The sequence below is a fragment of the Calidris pugnax genome, unplaced genomic scaffold (assembly GCF_001431845.1).
Source record: "Calidris pugnax isolate Ruff unplaced genomic scaffold, ASM143184v1 scaffold60, whole genome shotgun sequence".
Classification (NCBI taxonomy): Eukaryota; Metazoa; Chordata; class Aves; order Charadriiformes; family Scolopacidae; genus Calidris; species Calidris pugnax.
The window spans coordinates 5,488,733-5,508,855 of NW_015090831.1; the positions used below are offsets into that span (position 1 = coordinate 5,488,733).

A 20,123-nucleotide genomic window follows, 5' to 3' on the forward strand; every position below is an offset into this window, starting at 1 on the left:
GTTATCAGTGAGAAGGCTTTTATTCAGCAGATGAGAAACGTATTTTCAATTAAGACACTGGTATTTGTTTTGGCAAAATGTTGACATGAAAAAGGAAGCGGGAAAAATAAAGGAGAACTGTTTAGGGGAAAAAAAAGTTAGCACAAGAGTAGAACTTTTAAGCATTCACTTACTTGAAAAGCAAAGGGAATTTATAGTTACACCAAACAGTATTTTAGCACGATCTGTATTCTCTATGTGTTTCTTATCATTATATCCTCTTGCACCCAAAGCATTGCATAGCTGCCTCAGTCCTTTTAAGGAGTTTTAAACAGAAACATTTGCGAGAGAGTGTACTTCTAAGCACTTGGTGTCATTTCTCCCTCTCTTTCTTGAATTTGTTGCCTCTGCATAAATAATGGAGCTGAATGGAGGCTTGCCCTTAACTAAATGAATTCTGACTTAAAGCCTACTGTTGACCTCTGCTTTGTACAACTGTAGTCATTTGTTCATTATACCGATTTGAGCAACTGCAGCTCTTTTAAAGTGTAAATGTACCAGAAAAAACATACTATTCACAGATTTTATGCAGTATGTGGAGTTACCTAATGATTAAGCAAGTCAAGCATATGGAGCACCGTGGTCTGTGTAACTTTCAGAGCAGCTGCCAGTGAGTTCTATCACCTGAAAGCATTACCCATCAAGGAAATAGTGTAATCAACTAAAATGCTCATATTTGGCTTTTTTTTTTAGTTACTTGTAATTTACTTACACTGGTGGGTCTTGAGAATTTTGATGCTTGAATTTTCCACTGTTACTTTAATATCATCAGCTTTTTCAAAATTTTGATCATTTTTATTCAAAAGAATGAAAGATGGAAGTGATTAGTACTATAGTTACCATCAGCTGTACCTGCTTGTACTCAGTCCCTACCTCCTTTTGCTGGGGGTTATTGCCCCTCAAGTAACACCTCCTGGGCATATAAATATTTCTCTTGCCACCCTCCAACTTAGCTGTATGGGGTTTGTGGGTTGGGTTTTCTGGGCATGGAGAGGGGCCAACTGTGTGAACTTGAATTTTGTTAATTGCTCTTTGTTTTACGGAGGTCAGTAGTGGTCAGCTGGTTCGATGCCCTCCTTGCTCACCTCTTGTTATTTGCAGTTAAATTGTGGGCCTGCTGCTTTCCTGCTTTCTATGGGCTTATGTGGTTTTTAAATGTACATAAAGTGCTTTCCAGTCTTACTTAATTGTAACAGTTATTTTTCCATGAAAAGGAAAGAAATATTTTCTGATATTTGGCCTTTTGTAAGCAGGCTAGCAAAGAGACAGAGTGAAAATATATTTCTGGTGGGGGTGAGATTATCTGTAAAAAATTACTGGTTTAAATTCCAGTACCTTAAATTCCTAAACAAAAACCACTCATAGAAATTATTTTTTCACCTATGACTCTTGAGGCTTTTGTTACTGTTTGCTTGTGGCACACATACTTTATATCATATTTTTGGAAGATTTTCAAGATCTTATATGGTGTTTTAGTGTACTATTAGTGACTGTTAGTGGAGAGCAATTAAAATGTCCCCTGTTGCAGAGAAATGACTTAGAAGCATCTTGCATCTTTCAGTAACAAGTCATGTAGTTTAAACAAGCTCAGTCGGTTTTGATTTTCCCCTCCAGATCTAGGACTTCCTTTCAGTTTGTTGTTCTGCTGGTTGAAGCACATCTTTCAGATAATTGCATCAGCTGACACATAGAAGAGTGGATGTGGCCTAGAAAAAGAACTAGGCGACTTGTCAGTTCATGTATACACACACAAAGAACGAGGGAGCACTAAGCTTAATCATAATTCTTTCCCTCCCAAGTCTTTCATCCTACTTTGAATTTATTGTGGCTGGGAATATTTTAGCAAAATCCTTCATTACTCAGTTATTATCTATGTAATAAGTAACTTTACCTAAATCCTTAACTCTGTTTTGTTGTTCCAGCAGTCCATACAGTATGTGAATGCCCTGGTGCTCAGTCCTGAGGCTGGTGCAGTGAGCAATGACATTTAGTAAGCTTGTCCTATCTTTATTGACAGCATCAACAAAGAGAGCATTGTGGATGTAGAAGGCGTTGTGAGGAAAGCACATCAGAAAATCGGAGGTTGTACTCAGCAAGATGTTGAGCTTCATGTTCAAAGGGTAAATTTTTGAGAAAATGGAGCACTGTCTAATTGTTAGAGAGATTATCTATCTATCTACATGTATAAAGTTTGTCAGTAAGCAGTCCCGTACCAGAGAAATAAACTACAAATTTAAGCAAATGGAGCACTGGCTAATTGTTAGAGAGATTATCTGTCTAGGTTGTCTGTCTATCTACATGTATAAAGTTTGTCAGTAAGCAGTCCCGTACCAGAGAAATAAACTACAAATTTTCGTGTATCATACATAAACATGAAACATTTCTGATTTCAAGACATCTGATTTTTAGAATTTCCTATTTTTAATGGCCATTTGAATTACAGTACCAAGTAAAATAAAGTATCTCACTGGAATAATTTGGCTAGCAGTGCTGTAATTCTAGTTTTTGTTTCTTTACTGCTGCAGATACTGTAATAAAAAGTCTGGTTCTTTTTAAGTGCAAATCAGAAGTTTCCTCTTTATCAGAAAGTTACAATCTTCCCCTTAGTACAATGGAATGAAATACGTAACTCTCAGCAAAAGTAAAGCACTGGCTTAACAGTATAGAAGCTCTTGAAATCTAAAATTCCTATAGCTTGTGCTGCAGAGCTGGAGGAAGTGCAACTTTATAATTTGTTTAAATAGAAAGCGTATTTAAACCTTTATGTAATATCCTTTCCTTCTAAAGGTTTTCAGCCAGACTGTATGCCTACAATACAGCTGAAACACAGTCATGTCAAGAGTAGAGTACAATGGCTATTATAGTTAGAGCAGTAAGGTAAATTTTAGCTAACAGTGCTGGGGAAAATCTGCAGATTTTGAAGAAATGTGTTTTATTATATGTGCAGATTAATTATTGGCTTGATTTTTCTGAACGAATATCAAATTCACTGCACCTATGACTGGACTGTAAAGCAAAGCAAGGTGGTTTTAATTCTCTGATTGTATTTTAGGTAGCTCATAAATTTTTAACCTGAAATGGCTCTTTCCAATATAACCAGATGATAAATAAAGTAATACATCAACAAGAACAACCGGAGGATGTTGCTGGAATCAGAACCTAAAACTCTGTGAAATCCAGTAGTTTCAGAGCTGGCATTCATGCCAATAGGCTTGTCCCTCAGGCAGTGTGTACTTGCTCAACTCGATGCTTCCCAGAAGAAAAAAGGGTTTTTTTAATATTTTAAAAGGAAAATAAGAACTAAGCACTTCCAGTATTGTAATGAGAATGCACTCATGTATCTCAAGTATTTGAATAAAATCACAGTCCTACAGCTAACAGTCTATGCAAACACTGTTTCATGTCGATGCCAGAAATATCCTTTTGTAAATCACACCTCCTTGTGAGCTGAGCCTTATGCTATTTCTGTTCCTTTCTCAATTTCAGATCTATGTGATCAGTTTAGCTGAACCCCGACTGCCCTTACAGCTGGATGATGCTGTTCGGCCAGAAGTGGAAGGAGAGGAGGTGAAAACATTGCATGCTCAGATACTTTTTATTGTCTTTCTGATGGAACAAAAGCATGAAAGCCAGGGAACTTCCTTAAGGCAGTGATTTTGGGCGGTTGTTAGGCTTGCATTTTACTCCCTTTATGTTATCCATAACTGTTAGAAAGTTATATAGCTTTTTATTCTTGTATAGCTTTGATATACCTGGTGTAGTGGAAGATGTCCCTGCCCTATGGCAGGGGGGTTGGAACTAAATGATCTTGAAGGTCCCTTCCAATCCAAACCATTCTGTGATGTCCACTGAACTGCAGTAGGTCAAAACCCAGAGGGTTTGCAGTCTTCTATGTGTCTTCTGCAACAGTTGGGTTCTGCCTGTCACCTGTGGTGGAAGTTACACCTTAAGCTTTGCTATGCTGCCAATGTGCTGTACGTTTTCTCTAGAATGAGCTAGAAATTCTGCTGAGCTTGGAAATAGCCCTTGGCTTTTAGCCAAAGGATGCTTTGCTCCGTCGATTTTGGATTGTTGATTGATCTGGGGGGTTTTTTTGGAGGGGTATGTATTCATTAAGTACTTTTGTGCAACTGTTTAGGATGGAAGAGCTACTGTAAACCAAGATACAAGACTGGACAACAGAGTCATTGATCTGAGGGTAAGGAACACGCTGTGTTGCGTGCTTGCCTGCCTGCAAGTGTTTATCCTTCACCTTTCTAATCCATGAAGCAATAAAAGTCATGGATTTGATGGAAGTGTGTTGTTGGCCACAGGAAAAATAAACAACATATTTTTCTATTTGTGAGTGGCATTGTGAAAGCACTGTGATTTTTAATCCTAAATGTTCACCTTTTATGACATTAATCAAAGAACACATATTAGTAGTTTAAAGGTGAACATCTAGGATTTGGCATGTGGCCATGTACCTCTGGGCTTTTTTATTTATAAAAGTCAAAGATGACTGAATAGGGACAATTTACAAACAACATTTAGTCTTTGGTAAGTAGTCTTTGATACCCCAAAACTGTAGTAAGAGCTCAGTTTTGAAATACAAGATGGAAGTTTTGAATTTAATGTGTAATTGAGGTGCTGCAGTGCATGTCTGGCAAGTGTAATTGTACCAAGCCATCATAACAATCTCACTCTCTTTGTTTCTTCCACAGCATTCATTTATTATTTTTTTTTTTCTGAAACATCTTTCTTCATCCAGGTCATGGAGATGTAGCATTGTGTGAATTTATAACCTCCCAAATATTTACTCTTTCTGAGTAAAAAAGTATCTACTAAATCACTTACAGAACTTCTCTTCTTTTTTAATGAAACAGCAACTAACACTAGGCGTGTAAGTAGCTAACCGTTCATACTGATGTGAGGCTTTCTGGTCTTTTCCCATACTTGGCTCTCATTGAGTTAAGAGTGTGCTTACCTCATTTTTATGGTGTATCTAGTGCTGCCTTTAACTTTCTGGTAATGGCAGTTTCTCAGTACATCAATCTATGGACCTGGGAAACAAAACAAAAAAGTCAGTTATTTATTGGAAAATTAGTAGTGCTGGCACTGTGATGCTTAAAGCATTTGAACATCTGATCTCCTTATTTCAGCAACTAACTTTTGCAAATTGTTTTACTTTGATCAAAGTTAATTGCTTTTCACTTGACCTTATGTGTAATCCTGAGCAACTTCAATTTCTGGTTACTTTTCAGGAGACTCGTATCTTATCATGTTGGTCTCTTCATCTGTGTCTTAAATTAAGCCTTTGATGAAAAGAATTCTGTACCTTTAGGTATCTCATAAATTTTCATCTGAAATGGCTCTTTCAAATATAACCAGATGATAAATAAAATAATACATCAACAAGAACAACCGGAGGATGTTGCTGGAATCAGAACCTAAAACTCTGTTTTTAGGTATCTCATAAATTTTTAATCTGAAATGGCTCTTTCCAATATAACCAGATGATAAATAAAGTAATACATCAACAAGAACAACCGGAGGATGTTGCTGGAATCAGAACCTAAAACTCTGTGAAATCCAGTAGTTTCAGAGCTGGCATTCATGCCAATAGGCTTGTCCCTCAGGCAGTGTGTACTTGCTCAACTCGATGCTTCCCAGAAGAAAAAAGGGTTTTTTTAATATTTTAAAAGGAAAATAAGAACTAAGCACTTCCAGTATTGTAATGAGAATGCACTCATGTATCTCAAGTATTTGAATAAAATCACAGTCCTACAGCTAACAGTCTATGCAAACACTGTTTCATGTCGATGCCAGAAATATCCTTTTGTAAATCACACCTCCTTGTGAGCTGAGCCTTATGCTATTTCTGTTCCTTTCTCAATTTCAGATCTATGTGATCAGTTTAGCTGAACCCCGACTGCCCTTACAGCTGGATGATGCTGTTCGGCCAGAAGTGGAAGGAGAGGAGGTGAAAACATTGCATGCTCAGATACTTTTTATTGTCTTTCTGATGGAACAAAAGCATGAAAGCCAGGGAACTTCCTTAAGGCAGTGATTTTGGGCGGTTGTTAGGCTTGCATTTTACTCCCTTTATGTTATCCATAACTGTTAGAAAGTTATATAGCTTTTTATTCTTGTATAGCTTTGATATACCTGGTGTAGTGGAAGATGTCCCTGCCCTATGGCAGGGGGGTTGGAACTAAATGATCTTGAAGGTCCCTTCCAATCCAAACCATTCTGTGATGTCCACTGAACTGCAGTAGGTCAAAACCCAGAGGGTTTGCAGTCTTCTATGTGTCTTCTGCAACAGTTGGGTTCTGCCTGTCACCTGTGGTGGAAGTTACACCTTAAGCTTTGCTATGCTGCCAATGTGCTGTACGTTTTCTCTAGAATGAGCTAGAAATTCTGCTGAGCTTGGAAATAGCCCTTGGCTTTTAGCCAAAGGATGCTTTGCTCCGTCGATTTTGGATTGTTGATTGATCTGGGGGGTTTTTTTGGAGGGGTATGTATTCATTAAGTACTTTTGTGCAACTGTTTAGGATGGAAGAGCTACTGTAAACCAAGATACAAGACTGGACAACAGAGTCATTGATCTGAGGGTAAGGAACACGCTGTGTTGCGTGCTTGCCTGCCTGCAAGTGTTTATCCTTCACCTTTCTAATCCATGAAGCAATAAAAGTCATGGATTTGATGGAAGTGTGTTGTTGGCCACAGGAAAAATAAACAACATATTTTTCTATTTGTGAGTGGCATTGTGAAAGCACTGTGATTTTTAATCCTAAATGTTCACCTTTTATGACATTAATCAAAGAACACATATTAGTAGTTTAAAGGTGAACATCTAGGATTTGGCATGTGGCCATGTACCTCTGGGCTTTTTTATTTATAAAAGTCAAAGATGACTGAATAGGGACAATTTACAAACAACATTTAGTCTTTGGTAAGTAGTCTTTGATACCCCAAAACTGTAGTAAGAGCTCAGTTTTGAAATACAAGATGGAAGTTTTGAATTTAATGTGTAATTGAGGTGCTGCAGTGCATGTCTGGCAAGTGTAATTGTACCAAGCCATCATAACAATCTCACTCTCTTTGTTTCTTCCACAGCATTCATTTATTATTTTTTTTTTTCTGAAACATCTTTCTTCATCCAGGTCATGGAGATGTAGCATTGTGTGAATTTATAACCTCCCAAATATTTACTCTTTCTGAGTAAAAAAGTATCTACTAAATCACTTACAGAACTTCTCTTCTTTTTTAATGAAACAGCAACTAACACTAGGCGTGTAAGTAGCTAACCGTTCATACTGATGTGAGGCTTTCTGGTCTTTTCCCATACTTGGCTCTCATTGAGTTAAGAGTGTGCTTACCTCATTTTTATGGTGTATCTAGTGCTGCCTTTAACTTTCTGGTAATGGCAGTTTCTCAGTACATCAATCTATGGACCTGGGAAACAAAACAAAAAAGTCAGTTATTTATTGGAAAATTAGTAGTGCTGGCACTGTGATGCTTAAAGCATTTGAACATCTGATCTCCTTATTTCAGCAACTAACTTTTGCAAATTGTTTTACTTTGATCAAAGTTAATTGCTTTTCACTTGACCTTATGTGTAATCCTGAGCAACTTCAATTTCTGGTTACTTTTCAGGAGACTCGTATCTTATCATGTTGGTCTCTTCATCTGTGTCTTAAATTAAGCCTTTGATGAAAAGAATTCTGTACTAACAGAGAAATAATACGAAGGGAAGTAACAGTCAAAAATAGTAGCTGAAAGTAATGACATGAAACTATCCTTGGCTGTAATTCAGGTGAGGGCATCTGCAGAGTAAAACCTAAGAAGCTATATATATAGTAATAGAAAAAGAAGGAAGACTGTAATGCCAGAACACATTCAGTAGTCCAGCAGGACCTTCTCAATACTTCTTATATATCTCTGCCAATATAGTAATAGAGCATTAGTATTCTGCCTGGAGGGTACAGCTAGTGAGCTAAGTGGATGCTGTTATAACCTTTTCTAACTTCTATGTCCCAGCCATTGTTGGTGTACCATTTATTCAGCAATGTTTGGCACCTTGTTTTGAGGTCTGAACCTTAACTCTGCCTTCTACAGAAGCTATTTCTCTCCTCAGCTCCAACAGCTGCCGCAACGTGGTGCTAAACAGCTATTTCATGCTGAACAGGAATTCAGGTTAACTTTTTACAAAATTGGATGGAAGGATGAAATCTCAAATCTCAGTACTTCAGTGCCCTGTGCCTCATCCTCTGCAGGCACCTGTGGCTGGATGTAACCTGGCCACAGCTTTCCTCTGATTAGGTTTAGGTATCGATCTTGTCTTCCTTCTATGCATAGGAAAACTTTCTGTCTCTGACTGTTTCACAGTTCTGTTTGTCTTTACTGTTGCACTTTTCATTATTTGTTTCTGAACAAAAGCAGCTTATTGTGGAACAGTAGGCTCATGCCTATTCATTAGTTTGCTCTGTTTGTTCTGCAGGAGCTTTGCTTATGCAAAAGAAGATTCTAAATAATCATGTGTTACTTTGACCTGTTTTTTTTTAAAGGGAGAGCTAAATAAGCAAGAAAAGGTGTTAAATGGAGAAAGAGAAAATCCCAGTGCGAATACATGTGTTTATGTATATGTGCACATCATAAGCACTGTGTGCAGTGGAATCACAAGAGCAGGGACACAAAAGCAGTTTGTCCTTCAAAATAACTGAAAAAAACCCAACAAGTAATTGATTTTCAATTATTTGCTTGCATAGATGGGAGCTGTGGTACAAATGGGACTTCAGAGAGCCCTTAGTGTTCCAACCCGCGCTGTGTACGTAGGCATGTTCTAAGGAGGATTAGAAGACTTGATGTGTTAAAAGCTCAGATATCTGAAGCCACTTTTAGCCTCTGCTCTCCCTTACCTCTTCCTTCTAGGAAAACCAAATCATGGGCAGCAGGGAAGAAATGTTATCAGAATTGTCCTAACAGAGATGCTGTGATGATCTATTCCTAGAAGTGTGGGAGGAAGTCCAACCACAGATACGTGCACCATCTAGTTCTGGTTTCCTCAGTGCCCCAGTTTTTTAAGGAAGAAGGAGGTCATCGAACATCACAAATAGAGATAATATTTTTTGGAGAAAGATTTAACAAACTAAATGCATAGATCTTGGCTAGACTCAGACTAAAAAAAGTCTTTAGTATGGACCTAAAATTATTTTTAAATTTAATTTAAATACAGTCTTTAAAGTAGTTAAGTAGTTCAATTTTAAGTAGTGATTAATGAGTTAGTTCATTGGATATGGCCAAATCGAGACAAAGCAAAGCTGTGAAACTCAGTTATTGCAAGAATGAAAGGCACTGGCAAATTCCAAAAATGGCATCACTCCATCCAGCTATGATGTATATCGAGGAGAGTTCGATTATGATGCAATGGAAGGAGTGCAAGGAATAATAAAGAAATTACATTAGTGGAGATGTAATATACAAAGTATTCTACAAAGATTGCAAGACTTCCATTCATGGGCACATATGAAAATAGACTGAGAAGTGCAGTGTATATTTTAACAATCTTGCATTTTGGTTGCTGACAAAGATCTCCCAGAGGTGTCTGGTAGGTTTTTTTGAGGTTAAGGATGAGAAGTACTTAAATGCCAAGATTCCAAGTTATTGCTATAGTTGTTTTTCTGATGTGTGGAGGGAAAATGGTGATTATTTAGGGTGGTGGGGGGTTAGAAATCGTTTCTAAGGAATGGTGACTGAGGAAGACTGAATCTGTTCCTGAATCTGATTTATAAAGTACAAATCACATACTTGTGGACTGGAAAAAGTGGGGGTGTGGAGACAAGAGAGCTGGTAAGAAGAAGAGTCCTTGTATAGACCAAATTTTCTTTCACATAACCAGAGGTGACCACAAGGAAACCACTGTTGACTACTGAATCTATTTTTCATGATAGCTTAATGAAAGTCAAACCAGTTGATTGTAGAGATGTTTGATTTACTGTTCCTTTATCGGAACAATTAAAAAAGGCCAATTGGAGCATTGATTGTATTTTAAAATCTTTATTTTTCTGCTGTTCTTAAGTTTAACTGAAGTATTCAGCAATGTGTACAATTTTCATGTCTGTAAAAACACCTACAGAAACCATATTTCATTAAGATCTGTGGTAGATGAAAAACAATGAAGGAAAGACAAGCAAAACATAGGGGTTTGGGTTTTGCTTCTTAGTGAAGAAAAAATCAGTTCAGGTTCATCCATTTTTAACAATGGACCTGACTGATGGCCTTGCTCTGGCTTACTTTTTGGTGTCCAGCAGGGTTTATCTTAACAGTATCTCTCCAGATTTGACTTGAATTATATGCATTTTGCAGTCCTGATGCTGTAATTATGCCTGCTAATGCACAGCTCATTGAGACAAAACATAGTCTTTTTAGGGTCAATATTATCCTGTTTAAACTGCTCAGGGTAAAGCATAAACATTAAACTGCATCTTTAGTAATTTATGGCTGTCAAACCATGTTATATGATAATCTAACTGTACACTGATCTTAATGCAGGTTTTTTTGTTGTTTTTTTATTTTTCAAAATACTTGATTACTTCAAGCTTGATTTCATTGTGTTGAATTCAATTCACTCATTGCAAAAGCTGTGTTTTTCCTGAGTGAATTCAAGCTGTAATGAGCAAGCAGATGTACAGTTTATTTCATTTGGGTAGTGATTTGGTACTGGAGACATAACACAGTCCCGGTTGTTTAGACAACAAACTTCCATGTTTATGTCTTCTTCTTATACTATAAGTAATATCAAAATTTGAATAAAAGTTGACTTCAGTCACTTTGGGATTAAAGAATTGTTATTTAACATAAATCCTATTTCCTAGCAAAACCTTCCTTTGTCATATGTATAGTGGAGGAATTGAAAAATTATCTACATTATTTAAAATAATGTATATTACTTAAAAGAATATAGAATAATTTTTTCCCTTTTTATCTAGTCTACTTTATATATTTAATGATTGTTCATGGTGGAAGATAGGTGGTTACAGCAGGCAAACGGAAGAGCAAAACCAAGGTGAGAGTGGAACAAATTCTACAGCTGATGTGAGAGTGAAAAGAAAAGTTCACAACTTTGCAGGTCTGTGCCTCGGTCCCACCTCTTTGAGATACGATCACATGAGGTGTCAACTGACCTCAATTCCATCGAAACACGTTTTTTTCGGTCTCTGGCACCTCACCTGACCATTATTCTAACACTGTGTCCTGGTTTGAGACCACACACTGCAGCTCGTGCTGAATGACGTGATAATTGTTTTTATGATCTTGCTTATAGTGTTAAAATACTCTCTGTTCTGTTATTACTAATATTTTCCTTTGTGGCATGTAAATAATAAACACACTGGTGAAATCAGAGTGAGCTGAATTCAGATTTCAGCATTGTTAGAAAAACATTTTTTCTGCTGTCTGTAAAAAGGTGATTATTAAAAAAAATGAGTTTTCCTGTAAAATCAGCTCTGCAGACCAAGCTAAAACATTAACACTGTTAACTGCAACAGCATTTAAATGGCTTAAGTTTGTTTCTGCTTCTGCTTAACTCTTGAAGGAATATTTCCTGTCTTTGCCACAGTCTCAAGTAAGATACTTGGTCAATGTGTATGTGGAAGAGTTCATATTAGCATAAGAGGAAAAGAATGCTGTGGCAAAATCATTTTTAAGGCCAAAGTAAAAATCAATTCATTCCAAGAGCTGTCTCTGGCTGTAGTTGGCTGTGTTGTACCTGTGTGTGGTAGCTCAAATGGTAAGTGTTACCTACCACTGTACCAAACATAGTAATACACATACCAGGCATCTCAGATAAAGACGAGAGAACAGCTTGAATTATTTCCTTCAGATAAATTCACTCTCTTTTTGTCCTACACATTATACCAATGCAAAGGATGTCATTAAATCTGAAAAACTTTGCTCCATGTGTGTAGATAGAGAATCGGCTTTAACAGCTTTGGAAAGTTTTAGTGGCACATAAAACTTTCTGAGGTCATCCATTTGGCTCCACTGCACGTTGACGGTTGCAGTTCTTTAGGAGGTTATCTCAGATGTCTTGCTGGTCTGTTTAATTCTTACAAGGAGGCTGTGGTGTCACAAATTCTCAACAGTTATCCGTGTTGGCAGTCTCTGAATGAATGGGCACTGCAGCTCAGCTACCTGTGGTAGAAAGAAGAGTGGTCTTGTCAGATCTGATTTGAGAACTGCTGCTCGTTCTTCCCTTGGTCTGTAGTTAAATAGAAGCTTCAGTGTCCAGATCTGTGAATTTGGCTGCTTTCATAACTACTGTTTTTTTAAGGATAATTTATAGGATAATTTATCATTACAGATGGGATTAGGAAGACAGAGTCTTTGCTCTCCATCCTCACCAAAGCCAGGAGGAGTTACCACCTGACGAACTATTGTTAGTGGAGAACGGGGTTCATTCCTGACTGGTGGTGTTTCTGTGCACAATTTTAGGTCAGACCAAGCAATTGCTTTCAGATTGGGTTTAGCAACCATTTCTCCTTTTCCTGGGGCTGTATGATTCAGGATCACATTCTTAGCTGCTCTGGCATGAAACTGGTGTTGGTTCATCAGAAGGGTCAAGGAGGCGTTGTTAATATCCCGCTTTAAATAAATGATATGCGATTTGTCTCTCAGCATTTTTAGAAATTTACCAAAAAATGTTTTGGTAAGCCCAAATGTGACTGTTTAAATTGTCATCTCTTGGAAGATGTCTTTCACTTTCTAAGCAGGAGATGGTTAAGAAAAAAAAAATTGAAAGAAAATATCCCTTTGAATCATCCCGGCGCTTTGATGTAACACTTGGCCAAATTATGCTCAGAACTGAGGCAAAGTCTTAGCATGTGTCTGATTCTGGGAGACCCACGTGAAAAGTTTGAGGGTACTTTTGTAACTGTTGCTCAAAACCTCATTTCCTTCATTTTGAAAGTGGTGGGAGTAGTGGCTGTGGTTAATGCTATCAGACAGCTCGCTATTATTTACTAGTCTCAACCACTTACCCTCCTGAGGTACTGTATCGGTATCAGCTAAAATTGCAAATAACTCCAAATTACTACAGATCTGCAGCAGTGTTACAGTTTTCTCTTTTTTTTTTTTTTCAGTGAAGTGATAATCTTGCAGAGATGATGGACGTAGCTCTATTTTAATGTATCTACCGACTGACTGTCTAAACTTGGGTGCTTATATAATTTGTTTTGGTTGGGGGTTTTTTGTTTTGTGGTTTGGTAGGAGTCATGTGAAAAAGCCCACAAGGCTCTTCTTGGCCTAACTGAAAAGTCGGGTACCTTTCAGAAAGGAGAAGTAAACAGTGCTATGACGCAGTTTGTCGTAAAGAACCGTTCTCTTTGTTGTTTGCAAGAACTCGTTAGGTTTTATGCGCGCTTCTAGGCTGCTAACTGTCAGGTCTTAAACGCTGCAGGCACAAAATCAGATATGGGTTCAGTGTTGACGTATTGCACTGTTTTCAGCATTCACTGGGGTTTTTTTTTTCCTTCACACTAAAGCCTAAGAGTGTTAGAGTGTAGGTATTTGCTAACCAGATAAGTACATCAACTGTGTCACGTACATAAACAAAACGAAGATGGTCAGTTCGGCTAAATCTACTTTTGTTTTCAGCTAAATCTGCTTTTGGAGTAAATTTTGAAATGACAGCAGTTGATATGATCAGGTGTTATGTGAACTGTTCTTAATGCTGGAAGTTTATACCTTGGTTTTGAGATGTTTTTGTGGCAGCGTTGTACATGGTTAACATGTGGTTGTGTTTTTACATGGAAAACATTGTGTTTGGTAGCCTTTAATAGACAGAAAGATTTCTACCTTATCTAAGTTACTGAGGGCTTTGCTTTTCTCATGCATTGTATGTTACTGCAGCTGTTCTAGTTCAGTGGTGAAAGCTTTTTAATAGGTTTAGTGTTTTTATTCAATTTTTTACTATAAAGCCTTTATTTGCAGAAGCACATCTCATAAATCAATGATTCTTTGAATGTGGAATTGACCATAGTGCCTCTATTATAACTGAATATACCATAAATTGAAACGAGGAGTTTCTCTTGTTTCCTTTGCTGTTTCTATTTGTGTAATAAACAATCACCAATTTGCACTTTTCTCTGTTTAGGCAAATACAATAAGCAAGTGTTCCTAAAAGAAGAGATTCATCCTTCTAGCTGTGCAGAAAAAGTAACAGAGTCAGGAAAAACTAACTTGGGATTCATTGTTTTATCTTCTTCTTATAGACCTCCACTAGTCAGGCAATCTTCTGCCTTCAGTCTGGTATTTGTCAGCTTTTCCGAGAAACTCTTACTCGCAAGGGATTTGTGGAAATTCAGACTCCCAAAATCATTTCAGGTATTGTATCTGTGATCCAGCAGCTACAGGTCTGCCTCTTTTACATTTGCTCAGCGCACCTATCTGCCGAACATTTACTAAGTTTTTATTCAAAAAAGATGAAGTTCTATTTCTCATTTAGATGCAACATAGAAAACTTCTTCTAGCAGGTATCCAAGTTGTTCTTTACTTTTCTCCTGGCTTTGGATGTTCAAAGAATGAGAAGACAAATATTATATATGCCCAATTTATGTACTTTGCAGTGCATTTAAAGTTTTAATTTGGTTAAATACAGATGTCTGATCATATGCATTGCTTTTTAAATCAGTGTTTTCAATGTTGAGCACTGCCAGTTCCATTCCCAGTATCAAAAAAACCCAAAACACTCTAATTTAGATTAAAAGCTTCCATCATAGAGAAGTTACAACAAACATACCATGGTATAAAAGATAATGCCATCATACATACAATATGTCACTTCTTTAGCAATGAGCATATGGCTGAATTGAAAGTGGCCGGTCATTTTTCTGAAAGTGTGGCATAACAACTTCAGCCCGACTAAAAGTCTGAAAATGTAGATTTTGCTGTTGTTGATTTGCTGTAGTGTTTCCAAAAGTCAAATTACTTGATTTATGGATGGATGCTTTTCTTCCATCTTAGCGGTGTTTGATGTTTTGTTGATGTCGCTAAGACACGTGGCATGGAAAATGTAGGGCAGAATGTTTGTACTACTCTCATTTTATGTGCATTCATTATATGCCTACATTTTGCCTACTGAATTTTATACTTCTCTGTTTATATTTTTGAAGACCACTCTTGCCTGAGATAAAAAAGGGCTTTTTAACAAAATGTGTTACAGCAAGTATTCTTTCAACATGGAAAGTTCCATTGAACTATGAGATTAGATTAACTTTTTTTTTCCCTGCAGAGCCATTTGAAACAGCATGAAGTACTAAAGGCTCCCAAGTAGTTTATTTACGTAGGACCTTTGAGGAAGTGTGCTATTCTTACTGTGCAGTGTACCATTGAAAGCAAGCAAGCAAGCATCCTATTGTTTGAATGAGATCATATTTTGTAAAAATAACTAGGTTAAGGTGATGCATTCCTTACTAAACTTCATAGTACCATAGTATCATAGCTAGAGATTTTAAAAGATTTCTGTATTCAAAAAACCCTGTAAATATTCTCTGAATTTCAGTGGGAATAGTGGTAACAAAAGAAATGAAATATTATTCTCAGTGGAATGGCGAGTAGAAATAATAATTAGTACTTTACCTAGAGTTATCTTAACGTTAAAACTTTCAAAGATTATTAATCAGTATTTAATTCTGGCATGCTTTTGTTAGCAAGTTAGGGAACTGTAACTCTCATATCACGCACTGGGAAATGGAAAGGTTCAAGTGCCTCTGCTGGTAGTTTTGGTAGGCAGTTTGCAGTCAGGGACTGAAATACGTGTATTCTTGGTTCCTATTCTCTCAAGGTAACCTTCTATGAAATCTGCCTCAAACTGAGAAAAAGCTGTATACCTTTGGCAGCTGTCCTCTGGTAAATCTAGATCTGCCTCCGAGAGATATTTATGCCTTCAGTTAGTGAGGATGGTCCTGGCAAAACAGTATATGCAGTTTCACCTCAGCCTCTGCAGTTAACCCCTGGAGGCCTGTGTCACTGATAAAGATGGGTTTCCACAGAGATGTTGGGCTGCAAGTAGATGTGGTGGTACAACTCTGTGTTCTTCTGCCATTCCCACTCTAAGGTGAGGGACAGCTGGGAACAGTTTAAACAGAGCTGCAGAACTTCCCTTAGCATTAATGGGAATATGCTTTGAAGAAAAATCTCTAACTGCAAGAGCAATAGCCTATCGTTGTACCTCTGATTTATTTTTCACGTTTTTATTTTAATACTTACTGCGAGCGTTTGCTTTTCAGCTGCCAGTGAAGGAGGAGCCAATGTGTTTACTGTGTCCTACTTCAAAAGCAGTGCCTACCTGGCTCAGTCCCCACAGCTGTACAAGCAGATGTGCATATGTGCTGACTTTGAAAAGGTTTTCTGCGTCGGGCCAGGTAAGAAAAGCGTTGGATTATCCAAAGCCTGAAGCGTGCGGTGGTGGCTTTTAGCAGCTGTGGTACAAATAAGATAACACGCCACCCTGAAAGCTTTGAGTGGTTTCACTTAATACAGTTTCACTTACCAAACACAAATTTCAGTTGGGGCATCTAATGAGAGTAAAGTTGACGGAGCGGTTGCTGGAAGAAAACTAAAATGCTGAAAGGAGGGTGGAGTACCCTTCTCTAGTGCCTGCCGTTATGCGAGGAGAAAGAATTGAGTTGCACTGGAAACTGGTAACATGATGAACTTAGTAAAAACATGGAACAACACTGTGATTACTGAAGGCATAGTTTCCTGTTAACCGTGCCCAGCAGTTCCTTTCAGTTGCCCAGTAGCCAACAGTTAAAATAGGCAAGCTAGGTTTTATCTGTTTCCCTTGCTTTTGTATATGTACGAAACAACATGATTTAGAAAAGACATACTTTTAACTGGGCTGTCAGTAAGCAATGAAAAATTAATAATTTCCAGTCTCATGCTCTCTCTTTCTCAAAAGGTGATAGGACGTGGCCTCTTTAGGTGGTAATACAGCATTTTTTTGGTAAGACCTCAAAGATAGGTTTAAAGATACACGAGCTGGAAATGCTGCAAAACAAGTCAATAACACCTTATGAAATAAAAAAAAAAAAGCAAGTAATTTGGAAGATCTTAAATTTCTTGTTAATTGCTGACAAATGAGTCATGGTTTATAGGAAGACATGTTTATATTAGACTCTTATGTATGAAAAAAATCACCCAGAACGGACGTGCACAAGTCCATTTCCTCTGAAAAAGGTGGTTTTCAAATCTGAAAGTTCTTGTGTGCCTGAAAGCTTGTCTGTTTTTAACACTTCTGTCTGTTGGTCTAACAAGAGATACTGCCTCTTTCCCAGTCTTGTCTGTCTTGTATCCTTTGAGCACCACAGCTACAATAACGCTGTCACTGTTGTTATAAATGATGCTCTGAGGCAGCTAGTTTTCTTTTTGTTTTGCAGTGAGAATTGTCATGTCTAAAGACAGCATTGTCTGCCTGATCCATATGCTGATGTGATTGATTGTCAGTGTTATTTTTCAAAATGGAATGATAATTTCAGGTCAGTTAGAATTTCTGTTGTTTAATTTTACAGTATTTAGAGCTGAGGACTCCAACACACACAGACACCTGACTGAGTTTGTTGGTCTGGATATTGAAATGGCTTTTAACTATCACTATCATGAAGTGGTAGATGAGATTGCAGATACCTTGGTGCAGATATTCAAGGGACTTCAGGAAAGGTAATGAGAGCATTTTCCATTTCATGAGCAACTTCGTTTGAGATCTCTGGTATGAAATGGGTGAGCATTTTATCCTCAGCTTCTCTGATAAGCATTAATAACCTGATTTACAGCACAACTTCAAAACAGGCATTTTTGCTTTGCCCTTAACTATTTCTTTGTGCCTGACTTATAAAGTTCATTCAAGCCTTAGGTCAGCAAACTGTTGATCTGTAGCCCAAGTTGCATCTCCTTGAGATAGAAGATAGAAATGACCCATCGTTAATCTAAAACATCCTTCTTTTTGTGCCATTATGGGTAGACTGATTGTTCTGTTTTGAAATTAATCTTAACATTTCCTATCTAAGAAAGTTTTTCTGAATCAAATTTATCGTAGCAGCTTGCATCTCTGCCATGAGAGCAGCAAAGATTATTTGCCATTATTCACAGTCTAAGTCATTAAAAAGCCAGGCCAGAAGTTTAGGAAGTGGTTTTCATTTGCTTACAAATTAGACTATCTTGCCAGCAGAAATGCAAATCTTTTCATCTGTCTGGAAGGAAATTTCTCTTTTATATTTGAAATAGGATATTACTCAAATCAAAGAGGAACCTAGGTAAATATTACAAATCAAAGGGATGATTTCTCCATGTCTTTACTGTGAAAATTTGACCTAGTCAATTATTTCTTACAAAAGGAATGAAACAGAAGTAATAGTAAAATATTAACACGTATATCATTGAAGTAGATGCATTAACTTACTTTAAACATTTCATTAGGATTGTACAGAATTTCTCCAGAAATAGCTTTAAATCAGTTTTTTATGTTGCAAGAGGGACCTCTTGTGGCAAAAATGTATTGCTATGGCAAAATCATTACAAGAGGAGTACATTTCTTGATTGGTTTGTATTTTGCTTCTCTTCTTGTTTCCTGATGTCTAGATTCCAAACTGAAATTCAGACGGTGAACAAGCAGTTCCCGTGTGAGCCATTTAAGTTCTTGGAGCCAACGCTGAGGCTGGAATACCGTGAAGCCGTGGCCATGCTTAGAGAGGCTGGTGTTGAGATGGGTGATGAAGAAGATCTGAGGTACTTTGGCAGTACACAAATGTGTCAGACTCTCCAGGAAGCAGTAGTAAAGTGTCAGTTTTGTACCGTGCAACTGACAGCCCTCAAGAAGGAAACACAGGCTTTTAGAGGAATAAACAGGACTCATATCCAGATCTCCTGACAAATAAATGAATGGATATGAAAAATGTATTTTCTTTTAATGTAGACTATACATACAAACTCCAAAAAGTAAATAACATACAACATAAAGTGAGAGTAACTTGAACCTTCTAAGGATAAGAAGCATTTGTCTTCCTAACAATTGCAGTCCTTCATGTGGATTGTCACGTCTTTGAATAGGATTAAACAAAAACAGTAACACCTTCCTATTTCTTCTTCCCACCTCTCGGGAAAAGGATTAATGAATCATGATGGCATTCCCACTGATTTACTGAAAGATGGGTTTAATTAACTGATTATACGTAAACTTTTCTAAAGACAATAAATTCAACCACTTCTGTTCTTTCCCCTAATATGTCCAGTAGCATTAGGATAATGTGACATTTTACAGGGCAAAATTTTTATAGAGCAAAATAATTTGCCTGGCAACTGGTTGTGGTGTTTCTGCACAAGGTGTGTGCCAATAGGAAACAGAGTACACCGTTCTCCAGTAATCAGAATATGGTGACTAGGAAGTAGTTATACTGAGAGCAAGAATATCTTTAGGTATCAGTTAATTTAAGGGATTTCTAGGATCAATACAAAATATTTAGGAACAGAAGTAAATATACTTTATTTCTGTAATTTCTGTCTGCAAAATCCAAAACACTCAGAAACAAGTATGAGATGTTATAAAGGGCGGGGTGCCTTCAACTGGCTTGAAGTCTTTTTAGGTTTATGAATGATATAATCAGTATGAATTTAAATCACTTAATTTTAATTGTGATAATCTTTTTTCAGCACACCTAATGAAAAGCTCCTGGGACGCCTGGTAAAGGAAAAGGTAACAGTTATTTTAGAATAAATAAATTTGTCATTTAATCTGAAACGTGATGTCACAGAGCCATTGGGTTGGAATAAACACCTGCTTTATGTAAAACAACTTTTTACACACTGAGAATATCGCAGAACATGCAAAAGTTGTGAAGAGTTTGTGATTAGCATAAGCATTTTTTAATTGTCTAACTGCATTGCCATTTTGCTGGCTATTTAATCTACTGACAGTTTTGTCTTTATCGCTAATAAGCTGTTTCAAACCATTTTAAATCTTTTACATTTATTTCTATCATCCGTTATACTGAATACATAAAACAGGATAGTACGTTCCAAAATCAGTTCTTACGATAATTAAAAAAAAA

The 20,123-nt window shown here is 37.2% G+C and overlaps 1 protein-coding gene across 2 annotated transcripts in view; it reads left to right on the forward strand.

Annotated features, from left to right (window-relative positions):
* Window positions 1–20,123, forward strand: part of DARS (aspartyl-tRNA synthetase) — a 45,184-nt gene that overhangs the window by 20,650 nt on the left and 4,411 nt on the right. Inside the window, exons 5-12 of one of the 2 annotated variants that reach the window (XM_014941187.1) lie at window positions 2,057–2,159; window positions 3,526–3,606; window positions 4,178–4,237; window positions 14,292–14,403; window positions 16,308–16,442; window positions 17,592–17,739; window positions 18,658–18,804; window positions 19,726–19,768. In XM_014941187.1, coding sequence (XP_014796673.1) covers window positions 2,057–2,159; window positions 3,526–3,606; window positions 4,178–4,237; window positions 14,292–14,403; window positions 16,308–16,442; window positions 17,592–17,739; window positions 18,658–18,804; window positions 19,726–19,768 — 829 coding nt within the window. Of the gene's footprint in view, window positions 1–2,056; window positions 2,160–3,525; window positions 3,607–4,177; window positions 4,238–6,572; window positions 6,633–14,291; window positions 14,404–16,307; window positions 16,443–17,591; window positions 17,740–18,657; window positions 18,805–19,725; window positions 19,769–20,123 lie in introns of both variants that reach the window. The other variant, XM_014941188.1, reaches the window with a different exon arrangement.